General features: G+C 50.0%; 1 protein-coding gene across 1 annotated transcript; it reads left to right on the forward strand.

The window, feature by feature from the left end:
* Positions 1–74: 74 nt before the first annotated feature.
* On the forward strand, positions 75–28000 carry gpc4 (glypican 4). The gene is made up of 9 exons (XM_077021233.1): positions 75–813; positions 15941–16099; positions 21379–21776; positions 22247–22412; positions 24055–24185; positions 24465–24605; positions 24766–24890; positions 24990–25162; positions 25265–28000. The coding sequence occupies exons 1-9, from the start codon at positions 660–662 to the stop codon at positions 25468–25470; spliced, it is 1653 nt and encodes a 550-aa protein (XP_076877348.1). The 5' UTR covers positions 75–659; the 3' UTR covers positions 25471–28000.

A 28000-nucleotide genomic window follows, 5' to 3' on the forward strand; every position in this document is an offset into this window, starting at 1 on the left:
GGCGCGTCCCCAGTGCCACGCTCCACCCCAGGTATTCCGCGCGGCCGGCTCTTTGTCCGGAACACGGATGCGCGGTCGCGCGAGTCTGTCCGCCGAGACGTGGACGCGCGCACAAGCGACGCTCGAGCACACGGCGACTCCAGCCGACGTCCCGTCTTAAAACCACAGCGCGAAGGGGAGAAAACTTCTCCCAAACTTCAGTTCTGCTTTACACATTTTCCTCGGACGGAGTAAAAAAAGCCAAGCGGATACTTTTAAGCCAACACGTTGTCAGAAGTAACTCTTTCTAGCGTTTTTTTGTTTCAGCGTAAGTGAGTTAGTAGCATTGCTTTGGCGACTCGCTTTTGTTTTTTCCACGCAAAAGTTTTAACAACGAGGAACAAAGTAGCGAAAATCGAATCTCACGTCCGCCGTCTGCTCGCTTTCTTTTCGCGGCGATTCGTAATTTAATTCGTAATTCCTAAAGGCCCAGAGTTAATCGGGCAGTTCGTTAACTTTAAACTGCTTTAAAGAAGCGGAGTTACGGAGCGAGTCAGAGACGGCGCTTATATCCATGAGGAAACCCAACCCGGGAGTCGCAGTGATCTCGTAACCGTCGCTCGATCGCGTCTGTGGTCGTCGTGATTCACGTCGTAGCGCCCAGCAGTCCCACCCGAGCGATGAAGACGACTGTTGCGCTCGCCGTCTGTGTGTACGGCGCGATCTGCGCCCTCGCCGCCACTGAGCAGAAGTCCAAGAACTGCAACGAAGTCCGGACCGCTTACAGCTCCAAGGGCTTCAACATCAACGACGTGCCCAACAAAGGGATTCACGGTGAGAGCCGCTCGGCCTTTACGTGAATCAGGCCCCTCACGGCCAAATAAACACTTACTCACACGGTTGTAGATATTCGTGTTTTAACCCCCCCTTCCCAGCAGGACCAGGGACCAGGGCTACGACCAGTACAGCAGCTCGTGTTTTATGCCCCTGGTGTTCCGAGAAGTTACTTGTTAGAAGAAATGTGAAAGGTTTCTCTCCTCTGGTGAGGAGCACTAAACGTGTAAGACCGTGAGGATCAGTCTTCACCTGCCAGTTTGGTGGCTGGATGCAGCGTTGGCTTCTTCTTCCCTCTCAGTCCTAATATAGTCGGGACGATGCTGCACGGGGGTTTTGCTTTAACCACAAGAGATGGACGTACTGATACTTCTCGCGTAGAGTCAATAAAGAAACTGCTGTAACTTTGTTAAAGTTTGTAATAAAGCGAAGCACAGTTCACATTTATGACTTAAGAGGAAGCCAGAGACGGCTGTGTTTCTCTACTAGGTATTGGTGTTTATTTACAACATGCACACAAACACACACTTTCATCTTTGTGTTCAACTTTGTCACTGTAAGTGAAACTCGAGAACAACGTTAGAACTGTAAGATGTTCCTGTTGGAGGACGTAAAGGTAGTGTTAATGCAGTGATTTTATCTGGTTACCCACCAGGGGTGGATACAGGGAGAAGGGAGTCAAGCTCTGGTTTTTATGGCATGAGCGGGATGAGGGAACCTGGCCCCGGGGGACACTTTGTTTATATTGTCTATCACGTTTCCCCAGAGCAAAGGAAAGTTCTTGGGACCGTGCGAATATCTTCGATTGGGCACTTCACAGCAGTATAGTAAGATTGTGTATAGGAGGGGGAAGTCCTCTCTCAGTTCTTTAAAACTTTTTTTTTTATGTCAGACCTTCACAAGTCCTCTCTCATGCATGGGATCACTGAAACCTTTTTGAGCAATTCAGATTTCTTTTAGTATAGTGACGCACGTTAAATGTCTGGCATAGAAGGCCCATACATACAGGGCTATGCTCTGAGAGTAGTCTACAGTATGCTGTTGCTGCCACGGTCCAGACTTCACATGTCTTTACCCCCCCCCCCCCCCCCCCCCCTCAACAATAATGTTGGGAAAGTGAATCATTTTCCAGAGAGCATTTAACTTGTGGTTAGTCAGTGGTTGGTTCTAATTAAAAAATAGTTAAGATAAATTACTGTGCTGCGGATTCACGGTGCTTGTTTAATGTTTCGTTCTCTTGGATATGCGTCAGATCTTTGGATTCATGAAACTGGCCTGTTTCATTAAACTTTCTTCACAGAAGTTAACATGGGGTTTTCTCAGTGTCAAATGAAATGCTACAGAACTTATAGTGGTATGGTGTGTTACATGTGAGAATCACAACAGCTGCTTTATGAGGGGAACCCATTTTTTTCATACTTTGCTCCGTAGGGCAAAGGCCTGTTCCCCCCCCCCCCCCCCCCCCCCCTGTATCATTGTGATGCAAAGCTTGATTGTACCACAACTTGCCTGCGTTTGTCATCTTTTATTGTAGCAGCCCTCCAGTTTTGTTGTGAAGGATTTAGAAGAATGTGTTCTAAAGGCCTGTTGAGAAGTCTGGGTGCTACACGTGTGTGCTTTTCACAATGCTGCCCAGTGTGCCTCGGACTCCGTGCAAGGACAACCCTAGTGAGCATGTCTTTGTCAATAATGGAGCCTGAGATAATTGATCCAGGGGGAGGAACAGGGTCTACTGTCCGTAGGGTTCTTGGAAGGCAGACGGGAGCACAAACCCCCCCCCCTGCTTTTGGATAACAATGTCTCCTGTTGCTATGGAGAAAGTGGTCCACATGAGAAGCTAATTGAACTGGCAGCATCCCCACCTGGTTTTTTCTTTCCAAGCTGGGCCTCTTCACCTGGTAGTGAAAACATCCATTCTTCATACTGCCATAGTTCTGAGTCCAGATTCCACCCAGAGCCGGGGCGAAGCACGTCCAACGTGTTGCACTGAGTAGACGCATGCACAAAATTATAGTTTTCCCAAGCCCATTTTCCGCTTTTCTGTAATTAATCAACAAGGGTATTATTACTTCCGTGTGCTCCGGGGTTCCCCCCCCCCCCCCCCCCCCCCCCCAAAGCGGTCCATTTCTAACCAAGGTCATATGAAGCCTGTGGGTCATCAGAACGGCCCTCCATTCATTTAGATTTTGTGATTTTTGTCATTTTAATTCAGACCAGCGCAGCGTTGCACGGTCGACATGGCTGCCGTAATGAGTAAAGCTCCTTCAGCCACAGGCATCTTTATGTTTTTGGCCTGTGGTGGAGAGATGACAGTATTTGCTCACTAAATCTCTAGCCTCGCAATTTAGACATACTACTAGTGCTGCATTCTGACGTGATTTGTGAGATTTCTGAGACGTGGGAGAACCAGCTGGAGTCATGAATATAAAAACTTGAGTGTAGCTTCACGATGAGCAACTTCTGATGTTTGAGAATCGCTCTGAAGCGATTGTCTAGTATAAAGCTGATCATGGGCGTTCCTGCTGCTGCAGACATCTCTAGATTTTAATGACTTGATGGGGGGGGGGGGGGGGGGGGGGGCATCGAATTATTTGAGAGCATCGGTGAGTTCCTGTACCCCTAGTTGTCCACACTGTTCGTTTTTATCTGTAAGGAGTATGTTTTTGTATGTTAAGTGGTTGAGCAGAAAAAAAAAAACATTTGTGATGCATGCCTATGGAGTTTATTTTTCCCATGATTGTAAAAGAGCACATTTGTTGTGGGAAGGTTTTTTTTTTTGTTAGTCAGACATAAGTTGTTTATTTACAGGCTGGAGGGTCTCTGTGGATCCGCTCTCTTTGCGATATACCAAGGATTAGAACATCTAAGAACACCTCATGGCTCCTTAAGCCCTGCAGTACAAAGTTCCCTGCTGAGGACTGAAGCTTTCACATCCTCCAATCCCTAACCCAACCAAAGAGGGTCCTCTGCTTTTAGAGGAAAGCCCCGCTGTGTGCGATGGTTGATGATTGGCCTAGATGTTGTAAAATGTGTCTGCGTCGAGTGCCTGCTGGGTAGTGGCTGGTAGCGGCTCTTCAAAAGATGCAGAAAAGGGGCGGTTAACACTGACCAGATTGGTATCTCCTCATGTCAACAGTTTCTTATTGAGAGGCAGGAGAGACCTTCTCCCGTGCTGGAGAGCAGTCTGCTTTGCTTTATGTTGGCAGCTGGGTCTTATGTCATGGCTCAGGTATGAACAACGGTGAAAATCAAAGATGCTTTAACAGGTCCTCTGAGAGGATCGTCCCAGGCGTAATCACTCCAGAGTATCATGACTGGAACCCTTGAGCTCATTGACCTTCAAACGCGGCAAACATGAACAAAATGAAAACGTATCCAGATATAGACTTGGGCCTTAACTCGTACATTATTTTTAACTAGGGTCAAACACTGGAGTTTTGTGTTTGTTGGCTGTATGCCTTTCTCCAGCAGACATGTCAATAATTGACTGATGCTGCCATAGCCATATCACTGATGAGATAAGACTAGGGTAGAGGCCAGCTGTGCACAGAGCGATATATTATGAAGTTTGTCAGTCGGTTGTTTTTGTTTTACTATTTTCTCCTGTTTTTGCTTTTAAACTACCACTATAGCAAATATTTAATATAAAAATGCTGCCATTTATTTCCCAACATGGCAGACATTATCTACTATATTCCACCTAGAGTTTACTCATAGTTCTAAGTATTATACAACAATACTGTGTTTTTTTTTGTCTACAACAGAGGTGCCTTGGGCTGTGAGGATTTTAAGAGTTATGTTTCACTCTGTCAGTGACTGGGGAGCAAGCCTTTTATCAGGAAATGGCCCACTAGAATATCAATAGTATCAATGAAGGAAACTGATCCCATCTTGACAGACACCGGTCCTCCTTGTTGTAAAAAACGGGTCCTCTGCATTATATAAGATGATGAGACGAAGAATGTCTTGGCACAAGAATGTTGGTCTGTCTAGTTCCTAACGCATGTTTTAAGGTTGTTTTTCCTTGTGTTTAAGAGCCAGGATACTCCATCCCCTGGCTTCTTGTGCTACGTGCACCCCGCTGTGCTCTGCTAATCAGACTAGCTGCTGGAGCACATTAATTAAAGACCCGTCCACGTGTGCCTGTGCACTACTGCCAGTGGTGCGTCATCTTCAGTGATGTCATTAGGCATTGTGAATTAAAACAATCTGATAATGGAGAACGTGCTCCTGCATGAACTATTGGCGATACTGATGGTCTGGGGGATTAAAATCTAGAATTATTCACGTTTTAGGCTTTTAAAAAACATTTGTAGGAATATCGGATGATTCTTGAGCTTAAGACCTTGTCTGTGATGCCATGTATTTCAGAATAAACATGGTCTTAGTACCTACTGCACATCTCGTCAGGAACCTACATTAATTCAGATGAAAAATTCAATCTTCTTTGTGATTTCGGCAAGGTTTGTGAGGCGCCTCTTTCGGGTGAGAGGAGAGAGACAGGATTAAGGGAAGCTTTGTACCACGGGGGAGGCTAAAATGTCGCTGCCTGTTTCTCAGAACTGTGGTCTGGCCAGACCCTGTGGCAGGCTGCCTGTAATCGAGTTTGGCTATCGCATGTATGACGCTTCGCGAGGGCAACACTCATTTGGTAATGGGCGGCCGGGTGGTGCGTGTGGCTGCCACCGCGGTGACTTCCTGTCCATTTGACAGGATTCTTATCAGCTTCCTGTCACAGACCAAGGATTGGTGCGGAGATCCGACGTGCTCTTGCTAGAGACCACACACCGCCCACGGGTGTGCCACTCTCTCAATCTACACAACCCTTGGTACCACGCAGGGTACGCGGTTTCAAGTAGGGCTGAGTGGAGGAAGTAATTAATACAGCCCTGCCATCCGCCCGTCTCCGCTATAGGGAGTCTGTTTGGGTTCAAGCTCTTCCTGCTAACATACCACCCGCTTCACCGAACTGCTGATATAAATAAATAGATTAAACATGGCTTCAGTTAAAGATGCATAGAAAATCTACATTCTTGGTTCTCTTGGTTAAGTAATCATCTTACCTAACGATTTACTAAGTAAGTTTTTTTTTTATTTTTATTAAAGAACATCTAAATGAGCAGTGGGGGGGGGGGGAATAATAACAAAAAATATATACATACATATAATATCTCTAAACTCTCTGCAGTGTAGATGAGGCTATGAGGTGTCATTTCAGCCAGGGTACCAGTGGTGGTGGTGGTGTTGGTGGAGGAGGAGGTGGTGGTGGTGGTGGTGGTGGAGGAGGTGTTGGAGGTATTGGTGGAGGTGGTGTTGGAGGTGTTGGTGGTGGTGGTGGAGAAGGTGGTGGTTTAGGGTTTCCTTAACCCAGAGCGTGATCTCCACTCTAACTTCTCCACAGTGCTCCCCTGCATTCTACCTCCAAGATGTAGCACAGCAGGGGGTGGATGGTGGGAACAATGAGGCACCCCCATTTAGCCCCCAGATACCCCCCCCCCTCCTCCTCCCCCCTCCACACACATTCCACTGTGGACCACCAAGACCCACACTAGGGGAGCGGAGAGCCTGGGCAGTAACAAAGCCTTGGTGATGGGGGGGGGGGGGGGGGTGACGGAGCAAGGGAAGTGGAGGTAGAGGATGAAGGGATAGTAGAAACAAAGAAAATGTAAAAAAAAAAAAAGAGAGAATTATTCTTGGGAGTAACCAAAAGGAGCTGCCACTGGGCATGATTTAAGTGAAATTGCATGGTGCAGTCTTGTGGAATGTGGGCTAGCATCGCCTGGGGCTCGGCGCCTTCCCTCTCGCTCACGAACAGTCACACGCTCTCACAGCGCTGACGGAGGTGTGAAAAGGACTCGAAGCACGCGTCCCCCAAGGTGGGTCGCAGCTGTAATGCCACGGAGCCGTTACTGACGGGACGCTGCCTAAAATCTGCCCGTGCGGTTATGCCTCTCCTCTGCAGATAGAGGGCGCCACCGAAGCTCCTTGTTAACGCTTCCAATTTGCATGCTGGTAGCTCGGCGGTATCTGGGCCCCCTGCACTTGGCTCATGCCCCTTGGCTCCTCTTGTGGAGAGAGCTTTGCAGGAAGTGTTTGTGCTGTGCATTCCTCCTCTCTCTTTATCCTCCGCCTCAACATCTAGAAGCAGCTTTTCTTCCCTTTCTCCCTATTCTGTTTGGCTAGTTCAGCCATTACGGCTCGCTGCGAGGCCTCTTCCCCGAGTTCTCACTCCTGTTCTTTCACCTCCCCTCTCCCGTCTCCGTTCGTCCTTCAGAGCTTCAGTGCGTGGGAAGCCTTCCAGAAGAGTCCAACACCAGAACAACCCACCACAGCTCCTGCAGCAAGCCGCTTTGGACAATGGCACAACGTCGTTAGGAATTGTTATAATGCTGCTTTAAGCTAGCTGGATGTCCACTACACCCCCCAACCCCTCCCGAATTCTTTAGCGAAGGCCGCAGCTTGTGTGAGAGATATTTGAGACGCCGCGTGTGTCCTCTTCTGCTGTTATCGGTCGTCTCCGGTTCCAGTCCACCTGCAGAGTTCCGACGGCCCCAGAATGCCACGCTGGGTGTGTCCCGTGCCGTCTCTCCTCGGTCTGTCAGGCCGCCATCCTCCCAGCCCGCCTTTCTCCGAGGCACGACGCAGATCAAGGCCTGGCGCCCCCATCGCCCCGGTAGCACTGATGACTATGACGACAATGCTTCTAACTGCCAGTGGTTGCGGTATCGCCCCTCGGTCCCCAGGAGCCATTTTGTGGCCACAGAGAGAGCGGCGGGAGCCGGGCCAAGGATCTGCGTGGGTTTTGGGCAGAAGCCCCAGCTCAGATGGTGTTCCAGAACCACTGTAATTCCTGCTAATTGCTCCCGTGGCCCACACGAAGTTTTTTTTGCTGCCGATCCTCGGACCTGTGCTCTACTTACACGCACGTGCTGCCTCACGGCTCAAGCGCTCGCCTCCCACGGCCCCGTGAGCGTGTCGTGAAGGTGGACGGGCTCCAGTGCTGGTCTGATGAATGATGTCACGGAAGGCTGCGGGGCAGAGAGCGCCAGCTTTCACAGACGCCCTTTAATTTGACCAACAAGGTGATGGCAGCCCTTAAAACTGGTCATCAAAACTGAATTCTTGAAAGGAACAAAGTATCATGCAGATTTGATCACAGACCCGCTTGTACCAGACGACCCTCCGCTAAGGCGTTGCAAGTCACTAGCAACTCCGTCACGGTTTAAGTGTAGGTTTTGGGTGGAGTAAGACATTAGCAATGATTCATGGCAACAAAATGGTGGATTTGATGGAGAAATTCGAGATGGTCATGTTTGATCTTGGCTGAAAGCTTCTGAGCATGTGATCTCTGCTCATTGGCCTCATTGATTTATTGATGCGGCTGGCGGCATCTCGTTGGAGATGGGAAGGGGGTGTCGATGACTGAAGCAGGGTAAGTGTAAGCTTCCTCTTCTGCTGTTGGATAATAATTCTGCTCTTCCTACAGACTTCACTGCTATCTGATTTCCTGAGCCCAACAGCGAGATCTGAATCATTGTCACTGTGTTGTAGCTTTGAGGACTGGAAACATGATCGTGGGACTGACCTCATCTTGCCCGTGGGGCCCCTCTCATTCTGCAACACACACACACACACACACACACACACACACACACACACACACACACACACACACACACACACACCGCCCCCGGCATTATATAGACATACATGTACACACAGCTACCAGTGTTATATAGACACATGTACTCTGAGTTCCCAGCGTTATATGCACACACACACACACACACACACGGCCTCCAACGCGTGTCCGTCAGGTTGGACATCTGGCACGTTTCAGCCAAGCTTAGATGTCCGGTGTAAACACTGTCAAAGAGCAACGAAGTCTTCCGTTTAACAGACGAGGGTAAGCCGCAGCACTTGTGTGTTTCACTCTTAAATACTTTGAAAGCCTTCCTTGTGCGGGAGGTTAAGGAGATGCTTTTAAGTTTTCTTTAAAAAAAAAAAAAAAAAAGATTTCTGATCCTCGGAAAGCGTGTGTGAAAAGGGAGGAGCTTTTAACAAGGCCAAAGGTTCTGGAATCATCAGATCCGTGGACGCTCCAAACAGCGCTAGCCTCGACCTCGCTAGGACGGCTTGCCGGTTCCTTTTTTTTTTGTACCTCCAGTCGATTGTGTGGCCCCTGCAACACTGAAGCACTTTGTGGGGAGGAGGAGGAGTGTTTTTCAGACCAAAGGTCTTTGCTGGTAGTCTCCTCTACTTTAAGTGCAATAAAGCAGAGAATGGGGGAGGGGCTACAGGGATGAGTCCTCGCTGGCTTTGTGTCTGCTCTTTCTCTACTGTTTCCTTTTGATAACGTGTAGTGCTGTGGCATGTCTTACCATTTGTCTGGAGAATCTCAGCTTGTCCCCACAAATCTGTGAATGTGTGCTTGTGTGTGTGCGCCCACACGTTCCCTCTCTCTCTCTCTTCTCTTTCTTCCTGTCTCTGAGAGGCAACCAGACGAGTCACAGTACTGTTTTTATGCTTTATGTGTATGATTTAGCTACAGTTGACTTGGCAGAAAGACAGGTGCCTGATTTTTAAAGGTTCTGCCTGTATGTCTTTGGGTGAGGAGATGGTCCTGAGTGTTTTGTTGTACACCTCTAAGTTTCAGCAGTGTATCTGCGCCGGTTTTCTGGCCTTATATGGCATGAAATCTTAAACGTGTGGTGTTTTTTGGTTTTGTTTTTATGCTGAAGAATTGGATATGGATGTTAACAATGTCACCAAACACCGCAATCGATACTTCATATGTCTATTAGTGTTAATTGGGCGATAATTGGTAGGAATGTAATGGTACTAAACCACATGTTTGCAATACACTTCCCATTTTTTGTGGCATATGGACTGGATTCATACACACGGTTACATGGCGGCTGACGAGCTGGGCTGCAGATGTTGGGTCAGGGAGTGAGCTGGCCTTCCTGTGGTCTGCTCGAGCGCACGGTGTGTGTGTGTGTGTGTGTGTGTGTGTGTGTGTGTGTCTGATTATTCTAGGTGTTGAATGTATTGTCCATGTTCAGCCAGCCCTGAAGTTTCTCACGTTGGCTTGCCCTTCCCCGTGAACTCTTGTACTTGTACTATAGGGCCTGTGTGTGTGTGTGTGTGTGTGTCTGTGTGTGTGTGTGTGTGTGTACCTGTTTGTGTGTGTGAATGAGTCACGAGAGATGTGTGAGTCATTTGTTGTTTAAACTCAAGCTCAGAGCTGTGTGTTTATGGTGGCCATGGCAATACAGACTTCAGTTTTGATGCCAGCGGTCACAGCTGGCGCATAAGCTCCTCCCACTCCACCATTTCAGACTGTCAATGTCTTCCCGTTCCTTACCTACTAGAGCACTGTAATTAGTGACTGTTCCCTTGGGTGGCTGTACTTTCTTCTGGGTTGGGGGCAGGAGTGTGTGTAATTACCTCCACCTTATCCTTGCCCTGTCCAACGACCCCCTCACCTTCACCATGACTCTGGTTGGCTAGTCTGGATCAAAGTGCTACACATCCAGCAAACACATATATATTTCACGCGCACAAACTCATTTATTCATTTATTATGCTCCTGGAATAACTGCGTAACATTGGCTGAATTTGTATTTAAAAACCCCCAGCTCTTGCTTTGTTTAGCTCTACACTTGCTGTGTCAGTTCCTGACTCTTAATGTTTCTATAAAAACGCTGGAGCAAGTTAACTGGTTCACAATGAGCTGACCTGGGAAGTGATGTAGGCAGGGAGCTTTTGTGCGTGGAGACAAAGCCAGAGACGGAGCACCGGGGAGGGAGAGGGAGACAGACAGAGAACGAGGGGCCGCTGTCGTGTTGTGGAATCTCCCCAGGGGCTTCTGGGTAAATGTTCACGGATGACAGCTTTTTGGTATGTACACCCGTGGGGCAGTTTTAATTGGCCAGAGAGGCTGTCTGGTTTACTAATCAGAGACTGGTTAGAGGTTTGTGTGTGTGTGTGTGTGTGTGTGTGTGTGTGTGTGTGTGTGTGTGTGTGTGTGTGTGTGTGTATACACGCACACCTGCACGCATGCACACTTTAACATGTTTCCTGCTACATGTGTGTTTTTGAGGATTTTCCCAAATGCCATCCTGTGCTTCACTCTCCTCTCCTTCCTGTTCTCTCATGGCTTTGGCCCGTGGGACAACGTCTGAGATGCTGCTTGATCCTGTTAAGTGTGATCCTGGTTAATGATTGCACAACCGTCTAGACTCTCAGGCCTGTGGAAGAGAGCTTTGCCACAGATCTTTTAAACACCTCTGGAGCTGTAGCTACCTCAGAAAACCACGCGGATATTGTTTCTATCTCTGCTCATCCATTTCCCTTTAATCAGTGTGCTGTCGGACACAAAAACTTGAATAGTTTATTGTTCTGACTTCTGTGTTTGGCAGGAGATTTTAATCCATGAATTATTTAAGGAAACAATTTTACACGTCCTTTCCAAGTCCAGTGGCTGGCTGCCCTACTGTAAAATGATGTCTCTCTCCAAATTGACATCTCCACAAGTGTAATTCTTGATTCCTGAACAGCTTGTCAGTGAGATGGTAATGTTCCTTCGTTTAATGAAATGTGCACTTCAAAGCTGTACATTTTAAATTTCGGTGGACAAATCTGTTCATTTAGATTTACTTGAATTCTATTGCAATCAGGTCAGTATGCTGTGCACAGGTCTGCAGACTGTGGGAAGGTCTGTACGCTGCTGCTGTTTTATGGTTCTGTAATCTTTGAAGGTCTACATGTCTGGTTCTTCTGCAGTAGTAATGTCCAAAGGTCTTCTGCTGGGGACTCTCAGCCTTCTATCGGATGGTTATGAGAAGTTATTTATTTATTCCTGGACTCTGGTCATTTGTGACCTTCATTGTCATGATCATCTTCATGGGAGAAAACGGAAGCCATCGGCGTGTGCAAGATTTCTATCGGCCTCGTGTTTCCTGAATCGCACTTCCTGTCCAGCAGGAGTGTCGGCAGGGACGCCTAGTACAGGATATCCTGCCGGATGGTTCTGGTTCTCCAACACCTGCCCCGTGGGCCTTCGTCCACAGTGCCTGCGTCAGGAGACCAATAGCAGGTCGCGTAGTGAAAGGGGATTAAATCGGCTCTCTCCTAAGACCCACGAAGGAGGGACGGGCAGGGTAAGCAGTCGTGTGTGTGTGTGTGTGTGTGTGTGTGTGTGTGTGTGTGTTGGTGAAGGAATAACATTGCTCTTAGAGTAGGTTAAGCACAGGAGCTTCCCGAGTGACTATCAGGATTTATTTATTAATTTTTTTCTTCACTATGTCAGATTATAGGAATGTGTCCTTGAAACTAGTGCCACAGCTGTTTCCATTAAATGGGAGAAGTCTTCTCAGGCCCAAACATTTGTGCTAAAACAGTTACACATGGCCTCGTTGTGAGGATGACTCGCTGGATTCATCTCTCTCACCACTACCGCTGCTCAGTATTCTGTACGACACCTTGTTTCAGAAGGTGACACCTTTTGCATAATCCAAGCTTTTGCCAGGCCAGTTTAACTGTTCCTGTTTTACTGAAATGGGTCCTTGCGTTGGCGCTGGGAAAACAAACTTGTGGTGCCGGTATTTGAGAGGTTGGAGGGGACGAGGGAGGAGAGAGCCATGCTGATCACCTCCGTGTGAGCAGCTGCGTTAATAATGGTGTCCTCTTACACTCGTCCCTTTAGAACACACTCCCATGGAGACAGACTGCCAGTCAAATCCTGCACATTTCTACCTTCTCACACTATAGAAGTTTGTGAATAGAACCGTATGTGTCTTAAACAACTCGGTCACCTCTATTGCATCTCCAACCCTTCAGGTGAGCAATTCGAAACGCCACAAATATTAAAACGCACGCACACACTTCTGCTCATTTCATTTCTTGGACCCGAATCAACCTCTAGCGTCGTGGCCCGCCCCCTGATACCTGTGCCCACCTGTTCGCCGAAATATTTGCTTTCCGTCTTCCTCGGAGAAGGCCGGAGGGAAGATACGACAACACTGTGGCACCGAGTTCGTTCTGCAAGGGCATCGTGGCAGACCGAGACTGTGGAGGAGTCTTCTCGTGCGAGACGTACGGTGTGGGCGTAGCCGTGGTATAAAAGCACGTCGTTTTAATCGTGCTGCCGTTCGGAGGTGCGATTTTGCCTTCGGAGAGGAGTGTTGTGGTTTTCTCTTGCTTTCCGTGAGATTAGACAAATGGGGGCGTTATTGCTGTCTGACAGATCGTGTTCAGCTGGGTGGAGAAGGGCCAGTGTACCGTAGGGAACGGAGAGGCCCAGGTGAGCATGTGTGGGGAGTTTAGGGTGGGGGTGGATTTGATCTTGGGGTTCTTTGGTCATCCTTTTCTCTCACATGGTGTTGGCCACATTTTGAATGCTGAATGTAAGTATGACAGTATGACTTGAAAGCATTTTCATACTTAAAGACTTTTCATTTGCAATAAAAATTGTGCTAATTGAGCTTTGATGTCCAGAAACCCAGATTCCTTATTAATTGGACATTGTCTGTTTAGAGTACGTCTGTACTTTTTAAAAATGGTTTTGTAAAACATGTGTTTAACCCTTGGAGTGCTGCTTCTCTTCTATTTGAAGAGATGTCCCATCGGCCGGTGACGTGTCCGTCTGGCAGGAGGGATTTATGGTGGTGGATGGCCTGAAATAATCCCTGCGGGAATTTGGGCTATTTGCCGTCTGATGACCCAGTGCCGGTGCGCACAGAGGCCCAACGCTCCAGGGTCTGACGGCCAGTGCCTTACAGGGGTCAGAGTGCTCAGCCCCTCTCGGAGGAGTGGCTGTTAACCTTCGACCCCCGTGGCTGCGTTCAGAGCGGTACAGAGCTCTAAGGACAGAAGGCTGTCTGGGTTTGGCAGGGAGCTCATTTGGGTGTCAACAGGAAGTAACATTTTTTTGGTGTGTTAACAAAAACCAAAACAAAAGTAACCAGAAAGTCTCTAAGGTTAATTGTAAGGCTCATTAAAATGAGTGGTCACTGAGTACCCAACACATATGTGCACTTGAGGAAAAACCATCACACACACAGTGAATCTGTAGTCCGCTTCCATGTTTTCTGCTGTTTTGTACATTTTGTTAATTGTCTAGAAGCACATCTACCATCAGTGTACTTAGGAAGACCATTTGCTGCCTTGAATGTTTTTGCTTTGAACGAATGACGTTATATTTATAGAGTGCCTTTCAAGATGCCCAAGGTCGCTTTACAATTAAAGCAGAGAATTATTTTACAGCCTGTCCCACCCCGCTGAGAAGCGGCAGCCAAGCAGAACGCTGTGTGTGTGTGTGTGTGTGTGTGTGTGTGTGTGTGTGTGTGTGTGTGTGTGTGTGTGTGTGTGTGTGTGTGTGTGTGTGTGCGCGCGCGCGCTCCTGGAAAAGTACCACAGGCCTGTTGATCCATCTTCAGCTGAGGACAGCCAGGGACCATGAACTACAGAACATGTGGTGTTCAGGAATGCATAGCAAGTAATGTGATGGAATCGGCTGGTATTCTAAGAATCGGGTTTGAATGTGTATCGGGAAGAAGGGAAGAGTTGAGCGTGTCCAGTTGACTGTTAAATGTGTGGCTGGTGTAGTCAAGAGGGTGGGGTTCCCCTCTGGAGGTGATTTTGTGGATTGTATGGACGTGCATCCGCGTTCTGGGAAAAGTTAGCCTTTTGCTGTTTATGATTTGGTAAAGCAGATCAAATGTACAATTCTGTCCAGCTGGAGTTGTGGCACAGTATGAGCACACAGCGGTTCTGCTCAGGGTGTACGTACGTTTGACTGCACCCACCCCTCTACACCCTTGTACAAAGACCCAAGTGTTAGACGGAATGTGATGGAAAGAAACCTTAAATGGAGAGTGTGTGTGTGTGTGAGAGAGAGAGCTGTATAGGTTCTTGATACCTGAGGTGTACAGGACTGGGGCCGCTTCAGGGGGAGGTGTGTGTGTGTGTGTGTGTGTGTGCGTGTGCTTGTGCGTGTGCGTGTCCGTGTCCATCCTAATATACTAATGTAAAAGTAGTACCTTCTGGTACTTTTCTGGTAAAAGTTTACCTTCTGGTTCCCCTGTGCCCTAAATGGTACTTGTATGCTGGGTCGGTTCCCACAGGGCATGCTGGGTCGGTTCCCACAGGGCATGCTGGGTGGTGATTTGCAAGCTCTCAGCAGCTTCTCCCTTTCCTGTTATCGTTGTACGTTTAGCAGACACTCCAGCTCCCAAACACATCACAGATATGATCTCTGATCTCCAGCTAGACGACACCATGTGCACGGGCGTGCTCGGCCGCGGAAAACCCACGACACCGCCGACCCTTTACGCTGCGACAGGTCCATGACTAATTCCTCACCGATTTTATCGTTGAGAGACATCGTTTTTTTAGCATTTTTGTCATTCTGAGGCACTCCTGTGTGAGTGTGATACCTTCTCCCTGTGCAGTTGGAGTAGTTCCCCAGCCGGTTTGGTTCTGGATTCCACACTCTGTGTGTGTGTGTGTGTGTGTGTGTGTGTGTGTGTGTGTGTGTGTGTGTGTGTGTGTGTGTGTGTGTGGGCACTGGAGTGGCTACAGCTTCAGTAAGGCCAACAGGGGAAGCCAAACAGCCTGTTGGAGTCAGGGCCACTGAAAGGCCCCTTGTGTTCTTGGAGAATTCCAGCAACCGCATTAACACGAAAGAAAAACAAAACATTATTGCAGCTGCGACTACGCAGTTCAGCTCACGGCCCCCACCACCTCGACCATGCTAACGCGCTTGCTAACGCGCTTGCTAACACAGAAGCTCGTGTACATTATGACTTGTTCATTAGGGCAGTGCTATCCCACGCAGTCCTCAGGGATCCCTCAGCCACTCCACGTTTTTGCTCCGACCAGCTCACAGCAAAACTACGCCAGGTAATCGGTGTGATCACTTGGTTCAGTTGAGATATGAATTGGGATAGTGCAAAAAATGTGCACGGGCTACGGAAGGGAATTCTCCAGGGACTGGTATACCTCACACCTGTATGTATGGGGATTAAAATGACACTGGTTAAAACGAGCTCTCGTGTGTGTGTGTGTGTGTGTGTGTGTGTGTGTGTGTGTGTGTGTGTGTGTGTGTGTGTGTGTGTGATAGGAGCCCATCTGAAGGTGTGTCCACAGGGCTTCTCATGCTGCACCCTGGAGATGGAGGAGAAGTTGAGTCAGCAGAGCCGTACGGACCTGAAGGCCCCCGTGTCCCAGCTGAGCTCCACCCTGCAGAGCACCTTCACCCAGAGGCACCAACACTTCGACCGTAAGTCCAGCCCTTTGCGTCTTCTCACACACACACACACCTGGTTCCTGCTGTCTGGGACGGTTTCCTAGTTGGGATCTGTATCGCGTGGCTTTTTTCCTGAATAAATCCGCGAAATACTACGGATGAGGAAGCGTTAGCCCCTTTTCTGCGGGTTGCGCTTGGAGACCGTCGCCTTTTGACGGACACCTCCGCCTGCCTCTGTTCAGTGGGCGGGGGGGGGGGGGGGGGGTTGCCTTCAACCGTCCATCCACCTGTCAGCTCGATCCCCCAGTCATTTGCTACACACACCACACCACATGCGCAGAGTTTGCAGAAAGACCACACACACACACACACACACACACACACATCCAGAGTCAGGCTTCCTCTTTCCAGTGCCTGTGGGGGCGGCCGGGCGGGTGTGGCGTTGCCCGTGTGCGCAGGGTGAGGGGGTGCATGGGAACATACACCAGCACTGCTGACTCTCAGCCAGGGGGGAAAACCCCAAAGGTACAACTTGTTGGCCAGCTCATGCACGTGAGGTTGATGGCTGGTTTCCTCATTCATAGCTCCTGATATAGCATCCCTCCTCCTCCCCCAGATATCAGCTGCAGTTTAGTGGTCAGAGCCAAGTGAATCCTGGCCATAAACCGCCGCTTTAAGGTTAGTCTCACGCTGGAGCTGCTGTCTGGGGGTGGAGGAGATTACGTTCCGGAGCCGATTCCTTCTGGGCCCGGCGAGAGGGGGAAGATTCACGCCGGGGTTAGATCCACCCGGGGATGACGTGGTACCTTTTGGGACAGACACCCTCGCTGTCTGCCGGCCCCTTCCTGCAGGCTGCTGAAACCAGAGCCTCATTTGTGGCCATCCAGCTGGCATGTGCTGGCAGGGGAGCAGAGCGGCCCTCTTAAAGGGGTTCGTCCTGGATGGCCCCTCTTAAAGGGGTTCGTCCTGGATGGCCCCTCTTAAAGGGGTTCGTCCTGGATGGCCCCTCTTAAAGGGGTTCGTCCTGGATGGCCCCTCTTAAAGGGGTTCGTCCTGGATGGCCCCTCTTAAAGGGGTTTGTCCTGGATGGCCCCCCTTAAAGGGGTTTGTCCTGGACGGCCCCTCTTAAAGGGGTTTGTCCTGGACGGCCCCTCTTAAAGGGGTTTGTCCTGGACGGCCCCCCTTAAGGGGGTTTGTCCTGGACGGCCCCCCTTAAGGGGGTTTGTCCTGGACGGCCCCCCTTAAGGGGGTTTGTCCTGGACGGCCCCCCTTAAGGGGGTTTGTCCTGGACGGCCCCCCTTAAGGGGGTTTGTCCTGGACGGCCCCCCTTAAAGGGGTTTGTCCTGGACGGCCCCCCTTAAGGGGGTTTGTCCTGGACGGCCCCCCTTAAGGGGGTTTGTCCTGGACGGCCCCCCTTAAGGGGGTTTGTCCTGGACGGCCCCCCTTAAGGGGGTTTGTCCTGGACGGCCCCCCTTAAGGGGGTTCGTCCTGGACGGCCCCTCTTAAGGGGGTTCGTCCTGGACGGCCCCTCTGGCACCATTCGAGTGTTGTGGTGCGAATGTCCGAGTTGCCCGCCGTCCAGACACATGACCCTCAGTGACGATGTGTTTGTGTGTGGGGAGGCAGGGAGAGAGGGAGAAGGGGGCCTTGTGGATTGAGGGAGTGACCAGGAGAGAGGGAGGCAGTCACACCAAGCCCACGCACGCATAAAACGATACTTCTCCTTCACTTACGAGGATGGATGACGGCGTCTTCTAAAAAGCCGTCACGGAAGGGTTGCGTTCCAGAGCCACAGCAGTGCCGTGCAGGCGAGGCGTGTGCATTGCAGCCAGATGTGACCAGGAATGTGACGTGTCGGAATCTAGTGGCGGGGATACACGCACACACACACACACACACACACACACACTGCCTTTTGTCCCCTTTTCTCTTTCTTTCTCTCTGCCGTCACTCCCATCTGCATTTCATTCCTCCTCCATCTCCAGGTCCTCAGCTCTTTTGAACTGTTGCCGTGGGAATAAGCTCAGAAGTGCTGCTCCCTGTGCACACTGGGAGAAAAGGCCCCGCCACTTGGTTTGATGAGCTAAACGCCGCGCTGATGCCGCTAACACACCGCGTGCTCTTTGTGTGCCAATGAATCCTAATCTCAAAACACACATACCGACGAGTGGACGTATTCTCTTCTGACGTTTTACAAGCCAAAGGAGAACTAATCGAGCTGGTTGAACTGGGGAATCGAGCTGGTTGAACTGGGGAATCGAGCTGGTTGAACTGGAGAGTTCCTCACCAGCATGAGTGTCAAAGATGAATCTGTTTACATTCACATACCCACAGTTGAGCGCTTCCTGTCCACAGAACAGCCCTACAGGAAATGACACAAAATGTATTTAGTGTAGATTGTAATGAAGATACACACACCCCAAACTGAACCTTGAAACTCAACTCGAAACATCTACAACGAAGCCAGACGGTCATTAACGCGTAATGAGCGCACGCACATGTGGACAGGCTGCGTGGGTGCGTCTGCACGCCTGCTGAGAGCCTTTTGAGCCTCACCGGCCTTGAGGTCTCCGTCATGGCCAATTAAGTCCCCAGCCAGAAATAGTTTTCCTTTGGAGCTTGGTGTGTTTGCTTCCTCCCCGTGTGTCCGGTCTGGGTAACCCTGACGAGGGCAGCCTTGTTCAGGGGCCGAGGCTGCCGGATTAACCCCTCAAAAAGACTCCCATGGCCTGCCCTGTAGCCTCCCAGCAGGGGGCCTGCCATCCCACAAGAAAGGAGAGCGGCTCGCCGTCTAATTGGCAGCAATGGGGGGGCAATTACTGGGCGGAGTGGGGAGGTAGAACGGGTGGGAGAGGGTACGGAGCCTCGCCATCCGGGAGCTTCTCCTTGCCACCTCCGTGGTCCAGATGATGCAGAACGTGGTGCGTTGGCCTTAGCAGAGTTTGAGCGGGGAAGAGAAGAAGTGTGCAGGTCGCCTGGGGCAAAGAGCAGCGGACTCGCAGAAAGACGGACTGGCCTGTTTGGAGAGGCCCAGCGTTGGAAGAGTGGGCAAAAGCACCCTTGAGCAATTTCTGCTTCTCCCAACAACTACCCTCGCTCGTGACCTTTCACCCACTTTTCCCGACCAGTGGCGGGCCCCAAGGCCCATGTTAATGGAAAAATCAGAGGGAAGCTTGTTGGCGGGTTCCTGCGCACCGTAAACTCGTGTTTTAACGATGAAGCAAGATGCATGTTTAGCGCAGCTTTCAAACTGAGGCACGCTGATGGATCCCCAACATGCTCTTCCGGTTGCTTAAACAACAACAAAAACTTCCAGAGTAGTTCCCCAAAGTCTCCCCTTTGAGACTTTTGAAGAAGTGCTAAACACGCAGGTTGGACATATCTTCTTGTACGTGTTCTCCCTTGTATGAAATGAATACACATTCGTATAAACATTAGTTGATCCCTCTGGATATCTGTACCAAATAGCATCAAGGAAGTTCAAAATACTCCTTACGAAAGTGTCCACTTCTCGACATTAAAGAAGTTATGTAATTCTCCTGTATTTTGCCGTGAAGGTGAAATACTGGGCAATCCGACCTCCACCCACCAAACTCCACCCAAACACTGTTCTGCCTGACATTAAACTTGTAACAGTTCCTGCATTCCTCCATGTACTGGGGGGGGGGGGGGGGGGGTGCTGCCGTGGGTCTTGCGTTCTCATCTCCGTCAGTGGAGTGTGGAGCAGTGTGCCCTTGCCCTCGGCCTGTGGGGGAGGGGTGGGGGGTCAGGGGTCAGGGACCGCACGCAGCAATGGACATCCACGCAATGGCCGTGGTGTTTCCGGTAGCCGTGGTTACACAGCGGGTTTTGGGTAACAAACATATTTTGCTGAGCGTGTGCCAATGTGAGGTGGAGCTGACTAGATCCAGCAGCCGTGTGTGTGTGTGTGTGTGTGTGTGGGGGGGGGGAGTTTAAACCGTACTGGTCTGCTACAGGTGTTGCTGTGTTGCCTATGATCAGACATATGGTTACAGCTTACAGAAATGTTTAGCAAACCTAACAAGGGGAGAAACTTGAACACAAAGTGGTGAAAATGCACAGATTTGGCTGTACCGTCAGTGTTGGCATCGTCATGTACAGAAAGAGTTAAAAATGGACACAGAAAAGTGTTGGGACGTGGAGCAGTGAGCTTGCTTGTTTATTTGCGTGAGGGAGAGAAAGGTGAAGCGTTCCTGTGGAATTCTCATTTTGTTCAGATTAAGAAAGCAGGGGTCGGCGGGAGAGGGCTTCATGGGAGAGAGGGCTGGATTGGGGGGGTGGTGGGGGGGTAACATTCCACAGGATGAAGCAGAACATTGTTCCCGGTCTCCACTGAAGAGCTCCTTCTGAAGGAACTGAGGAGCAGACCCGGCAGAGAGGGAGTGAGAGCGGACCTGGAGACAGTTTGAGGAGGATGGAGGAGGGGGGGGGGTGTCTGCATTATTCAGTAATCCTATTGAAAGCTCCTCTCTGAAGGCCCGGGCAGGAGCGGCCCGGAGAGAAAGGGCAGAGCGACAGGAATGTGACGAGAGAAAAATGCCATTGATGGCGGTCAGGCTCGCTCGGCTCGGCAGGCGAGACGTTAGCGTTTGAACTGCTCACTGCCCTTCATTCTTTCTTCCATTTCTCTCCCCCCCCCTTTCTTTTCTAGCCTCTCAGCGTTTTTCTCCAGCGATACAAAGTTTTTCTTAGAACTCGGAGGGCCTGCGAGGGAATGTTTGGGAACAACTCTGGGTGGAATGGAATATGCATTAATGTGTTTAGATAATAACGCCGGGCTTTCTTGGCTCCGCAGACGACCCTGGTGGTTTTTCCAGAGGAGAAGAGCGTTCTGTGCTCCGGTCCGTGTGGGACGCTAAATCTTGCTCTCCCGAGTGTCATTTCTAATGACAAAGTAATGTAGACTTGGCAACACGCGTTCCCAGGTGGCCAGACAGCAGCTCACTCGTGTCCTCAAAGATGTGCTCCAACTTACATTCTATCTTTTTGTGTTTAAAGACGTCCTCCAGTTTTTTTTTTTTGTTTCTTTTTTTTTTTTAATTTTCTCCACAAGTGCCGCAAGAATCGCAAGTTTGCGCACTTGCTAGCTGGTCTGGCACGCTCTGGCCTTTCGAATTCCCCACACTCCAAGTTGACGGTCACAATTTGTCGTAAAGGCCGAGAGTGGAGCGCGATTGGTTCGCGCCCTGCCACAGGACATGATGCACACATGGAAGAACAATCCGTCAAGTGTGGTATGTTTTTAAAACCGAGCGTCTTCCTTTCTCCATCTCTCCATCCCTCCACCCCAGAGTTCTTCAGGGAGCTGCTCAACAACGCCGAGACCTCGCTCAACGACATGTTCGTGCGCACGTACGGCATGATGTACTTGAAGAACGCCGAGCTCTTCGAGCGCTTCTTCCAGGACCTGCGGCGCTACTACGGGTCGGGCGCGGCCGCCGTGGACCTGGACGCCGTGCTGGCCGATTTCTGGGCGGAGCTTCTGGAACGCATGTTCCGCCTGGTCAACGCCCAGTACGACTTCAGCGACGCCTACATGGAGTGCGTGAGCCGGCACACGGAGCAGCTGAAGCCGTTCGGCGACGTGCCCCGCAAGCTCCGCCTCCAGCTCAAACGCGCCTTCGTGGCAGCGCGCACGTTCACCCTCGGCCTAGCGCTCATCCCCGAAGTGGCCATCAAGGTCTCCACGGTGAGTAACCACGGGAACATGGGGGTGGGGGGTGGTAGTCTCTGATATGTAAATATAGAACCCACACGGTACGGGCTAAGGGGCTGGCGCCTTGTGCCGCTCGAGTGAATTCTACAGTCAGCGGGCGTTCTCTGTTGAAAGTCCTTTTCTTAATTGGGTGCATTGACTGTGGATTAGCATTAGAAGAAATGTTCAGAAGTGGTCTAGAGGCGCTGGCTTATCTTTCTTCAGTAAAGATTTATAGGCCAAAGTGGATGTGTACGAACAGCACCCCTGCTAGGGCGGGTTAACCGCTCCAACCTTGATGGGCAAATCTGAGTAAGTGCATGCTGGAGCAGAGGGAACCTTATCAAGAACGCCTCCATCAGCTCTCCACCACCTCTGGGCCTCCGTCAGCCATTACGGGCTCTTTCACCCATGAACAGGATACTCGTAAACTTGTTTGGGCTCTTTCCCGTGTGCGTGTGTAGGTGGGCGCTTCTCCGAGCTGCGTGCGTGCGGCCATGAAGATGCTGTACTGCCCCTACTGCTCCGGACAGGTGGCCCTCAAACCCTGCAAGAACTACTGCCTCAATGTGATGCGCGGGTGCCTGGCCAACCAGGCCGACCTGGACACGGAGTGGAACAACTTCCTGGGTGAGTTGAATGAATGAATGAATGAATGTTTCAATTTATATAGCGCCTTATCTAGATACCCAAGGCGCTTTACAATTGTTAACACAGCTACGTTACAGACAACCAATCACACACCGGCGAGAAGCGGCAGCCAATTGCGCACAGCGTACTCTCTACCGGGATCCACAGCCCCCTGGGGGGCTGAATGGGGTGCAGGAAGGGGAGAGAGGACAGACCCTAGTGGCAGAGCACCATCCACCACTGGGCATACAAACATACACACACACTCAGACAACAACTTGTTTTTATTGAACAGAGAGAGACACAGACACACACTCAGGGAGAGACACAGACTTGGGGAGAATTTGTCTGGGACTGCCAATTTACCTGACCTCCATGTTTTTGGACTGTGGGAGGAAACCGGAGATCCCGGAGGAAACCCACACAGACACGGGGAGAACATGGAAACTCCACTCAGATAGGAACTTGAACCCAAGACCCCCGTGCTGAGAGGCAAACGTGCTAACCACCAAGCCACCATGCTGCCCATAAAGTTGAGGCTTGGTGTGCTTCACGCTGGGCGGAGGCCCTGGGCAGCAGTGCCCCGCCCTCTTCTCTTGGACACTAGACCGAGCGCTGATCCAAAAGGCCCGTTTTGGTTCCAGCTTGTCAAAAGGAATCAGAAATGGTTCACGTGTCCCTTCACATGAGCACTTGACTGGTGGACCGGACCACAGGTGTGTCTCGGGATAAATGGGGGAAGCTGGGCTGCATGATAACGGGTCAGTCGCGGACAACGTCCCAGCCCAAATATGGACGGTGCGGGTCTTTAAGTTCATGTCAAAATAAAGGCGTGACGGCCGCCTGTGCTGAAATCGGACATGGCTCAATAAACAAGGGTTACGCCCTGCATACCCCCGTGGAAAATAATGTGATGTGCTGCTTGTGACTTTGTGGCTAATATACTTCCAAGCTCTGACATGCGTGCGCGCACACACACACACACACACACACACACACACACACACACACACACAGTTTTAGGAGGATGGACTGGCTTTGCTCACCCGGCATGTCAGCATTGCGGCGCCTTAATTGGGGCGTCTTGTTAAGACCCCTGACTGTTTAACAAGCTGTGAGCATGACTGTGTGCTACTCCATTTCAGCCAGCTCGCTGCTCCCCTCTAGTGGCAGAAATCCATCCCTGCAACTCTTCTGAATCGTGTTAATTACTTAGTCTAATGAAACATGACTCGCTCATAGAGGGGATGACCACATTTATACCATTTTGTTGTCCTTGTTCTAGTAGGTCTAAGGATCTCCTGAAAGGTTTAAGAATTGATTATAGTGAATTTTATTCCCTCCTCTAAGCTGTGAGATGAAAGACCCGACGATATTTAGAGCTGCTGGCCCTAAACTGTGGAATAGTTTCTGTCTCCACTCTTGTTCATCTGTGTGTTTATTCAAAGCTATAGTCTAAACCCTCTTCTTACTTGGCCTGTGAATGGGGTGGTTTATTTTCCTGTGTGTTTTTTGCCAGTTAATGTATTGCAAAATGCATCTAAGTAAGTTTCCATTGTAGTTGTTAATATAGCTCCCTTGTGTCCTGATTCTGATTGTCATTTTGCTTTATTAACTGAAGTATTCTGTGTTTCAATGGCAGATGCCATGTTGAGTCTTGCTGAGAGACTAGAGGGGCCGTTTAACTTCGAGTCCGTGATAGACCCCATCGACGTGAAGATCTCCGACGCCATCATGAACATGCAGGAGAACAGCTTGCAGGTCTCCCAGAAGGTCTGTTGCTTGTGCTCTTCATTTCTCGTGTGTGTGTGTGTGTGTGTGTGTGTGTGTGTGTGTGTGTGTGTGTGTGTGTGTGTGTGTGCAGAGCCGGAGTGGCGATTCGGGAGGATTCCCGATGGGCCGGTTCATGTCAATCTCTAGTTTGGGCCGATTGGGAGGGAAAAATAATTTTGGGCCGAATTTGTACATGAATCTCCCGGGCTGAAAAAGTGACCCACTCCGGCCCTCTGTGTGTGTGTGTTCTGACGTGCTCTCCCTGGATTGGTCCATCAGGTCTTCCAGGGCTGTGGGCAACCCAAACCGTCCTCGCGTTCCCGACGCTCCACAAAGGACTCCCCCTTCCCGGGCCGGTTCCGGCCCTACAGCCCTGACGCCAGACCCACCACCGCAGCTGGCACCAACATGGACCGACTGGTAACAGCGTGCACCACAGTCATTTTTAAGCACGTTCCTGCCTGAAAAAGAAATAAAATACAGTTTCAAATTGACAATTGGAAAAAATGTCCAATGCATTCCCCACATTTCATGGGGTTTGTGTGTACAAAACAAACGTTGCTCTGATTTTATCTCCTAGGTGACCGATGTGAAGAAGAAGCTGAAACACGCTAAGAAGTTCTGGTCCACCCTTCCAGACACGGTGTGCACCGGAGACAGGGTCGCCCAGGGCGACGAGTGCTGGAACGGTACGGCTAAGAGCAGGTGAGTCTGAGCCCCGCCCCCACCTGAGATGAGTCTGAGCCCCGCCCCGTCCATCACGGGCCCTGCTCACCACCCCGCCCTCAACCTCTCCCACCTCAGGTACGAGTCTGTGGTCCTGGGTAACGGCTTGGCCAACCAGGTCTCCAATCCCCACGTGGAGGTGGACATCACCAAGCCGGACATCTTGATTCGCCGACAGATCGCCGTGCTGAGGGAAAGGACCAGCTGGCTGAAAGCCGCCCACAGCGGAAACGACATCACGTCAGACAACGGTGAGAGCCCGCCCCCACACCTGGCCCCGCCCCCCACCCCCTCGTCTCCCGTAGCACAACCGCCGTGTCCTAATTGTCACTCCGTTTCCGTTTGTCCCACAGAGGACGGCAGTGGTGAAGAGAGCGGCAGTGGGTGTGACTCCGCAAACTGTGACACCGACAAGGACATTTACTTCTCCACCCCCACCCCCGTCAAGCCGCGCTTCGTCCACCGAGAGGACACGTCTTCTGGCGGGGTGCGGCCCGGCCCCTGCGCTCTGTCCCTGGCCCTGGCCGGCCTCGCCCTCCTGGCCCCCTACGCTAGATAAGGGCCCCCGCGGGACTCTGAGCACGAGCACTAGTGCCAAGAACAGGAAACTACACGAGGACATTTAAAACGAAACAATACAAAGACACCACCTTTAGGACTATGGTGTGCCTACCAGCTAGGGAAGACTCAAAGTTATTAATATTGTAATAACTTCACCTTAATTCTTTTTATTCCTCTACGTTTTTTGGTCCATAAAAATGGACACGTGTGCACACAGCAGTGGGCCCCCCAGCAGAATTTCACCTCATCTTACCTCACCCGGACTTTGGCTCCCCCAGTTCCTTACCAGTGTTCCCAGTACTGCACCATCAGCCGTTTTCATTTCTTTTTTTTTCCTCCAAAATGAGCTTTTAATGAATGAGTTTTGTTCTGTGTGTAGAAATGCAGATGTGTGTGCGCATGTGTGTGTATGTGCGAGTTCGCTCCTACGTTAATCCCGTACCACACACACAGGCTGGGGTAGCACAGGCAGACGCCCGTTTGTGCGGTTGTGCTTTTGTATGCCTTTCTGTGTGGTACAGATGTTGGTAAGCCGTGAGAACAAAATCTCTGTTTCTGGCCCCAGTCAGGGCTTGTGAGGCCCAACCATCAAAGATGTAGTAAGGCGGAATCGAACTGGTTCACTTGGACAGGTTTTGTTTTGTTTTTGAAAGCTGTTTATGCATGCTACTGTCACTCCAGTCACAGCTCCCCGCATGAACACAACTTTTAGGAAGCCTGTAATTTTAGGATGTCTTATCAGAAAACAAGTAGATACTCTGTCTGGAGTTTGGAAAAGGTTTTTACCTTGATCTGAATGCTGATTGGCTGGATGAAAGACCTGTTCTGGGTTCAGTGGCAGTGAACTGTGCCAGGTGTACCGTGTTACGCACACACACGCGCACGACCTGTTCGTTCAGCTTTAATCATCTAGGCATGTCTGCATGCACAAATGCGAACGCAACGATCACGGAGCGTCCCAGAGAACTTGATGAGCTCCACCTGGTGAAGGTGTTCATGGTGCATCATTGCATCACAAAGTTGAGTGTGAGATATGGAAGAGTAATGATGAAGTCAACACAGGGTTTTTATGTGGATTTTTAAAAAAAATAAAAGAGTTTTATTGCAAGGTGTAAATCTATATATTAGGTACTGCAGCAAATTCTCTAAGGGCAGAGTGATGGTCCTGACTCGAGTGACATGGAGTGGTTCCTCTACATGCGTGTTTTCATTCTTTTCATTCGTTTGTTCCGCTGAACTACAACCTCTGTACTTTATTTCACGCTGTTCCCCACACTGACCAGAGAGGGCAGTGTTGCACAGGCTCAATGCGGTTGACTCATACATTTTTGTGGGTCACGGGGTGTTGTTTGGCTTTGCGAGCCACTTGCCTGTACATGTGAGTTTTCGTTTCGATGACGTACAAGTATTTCACCCTCTTCTCCGAACACCTCCCTCCTGTCTCTTGTACAGTAAGTTATTTATAACCGCATGTCTCTCTTAAATGCTTTTACAGACATGATCTCACATATTGCTTTCATAGATATCTAAAGTACAATATTCAAAAAAATGTATTTATATCTGTAGATGGTTGCATTTTAACAGTTTCATACCTGATTTTATATTGGCTTTGACGTTCACGATATGTAAGGCTTAGATCTTGTAAACCAGTTCACCAATAATTCTCCTTTTTTCCTCTTTCCAGTAGAATTGAGTATGGTGGTGATGAGATGTCTGTAGTGTGAAGGACGGGGCTAACCCAGGGGTTCTTCCGTGACCTAACGTCATATGCACTTTTAATTGCCATTCAAAACACACACCATGTAGTGTCAGCAAGGTGCTTTTTAAACTGTTGAACTGTATGACTTTACAAAGAGAGGATCTTCAGTACCCATGGATAGAGGCACCCTGCGTAGTGGCACTGAATGTTAGTGAGGACCCCCTGCCCCCGTTGATGGGGTGAGGCTGTCTCTGCTGCGCTTGTTTAAACGGTAACGCTACGTATTCAGTGATTTATTTCCCCATACCAGTTTTGTATGTTTCTAGGCTGTTGTTTTTGTCTCACAGACAATAATCTGAATGATCTATATTTCCTGGTGTCCCACTGATTCTCCCTCGTTTGCACACAACGTATCCAGTGTCTCTCGCAATGGCAACGTCTTATTGTATCTGTGTGGCTGTTCAGCTTCTTCGACGGTTGCGGTGACATGGACACTAGAATGGAGAGGATGGCTTTTTTTTTTTTCCCTGAACCAGCGGTCATTAGTGGGAATACTCAACTAGAAAATGAAGTCACCCTCCCTCTAAAGCCCCGGACTGGAGCAGGATTACCTTTGATAAAGAGTACGAGAGACTTCACCACATTGAGGGGTGGGAGGGGTGTAAATATTGAGGAGCCATTTTAGAGGCCTCTGGAAGAGGTCATATAACACTTCAGAATGTATTCTTTCTGAGGATCGGCTTAACTCATTGGGGTGGGAGGGGGGTTAGATGCTAAAAATGTAAGAGAGAGGGTATATTAAACTTGTCCGAGTCTTGTGGAAATAAAG

Source organism: Brachyhypopomus gauderio, chromosome 11, assembly GCF_052324685.1.
Source record: "Brachyhypopomus gauderio isolate BG-103 chromosome 11, BGAUD_0.2, whole genome shotgun sequence".
NCBI classification, from domain to species: Eukaryota; Metazoa; Chordata; class Actinopteri; order Gymnotiformes; family Hypopomidae; genus Brachyhypopomus; species Brachyhypopomus gauderio.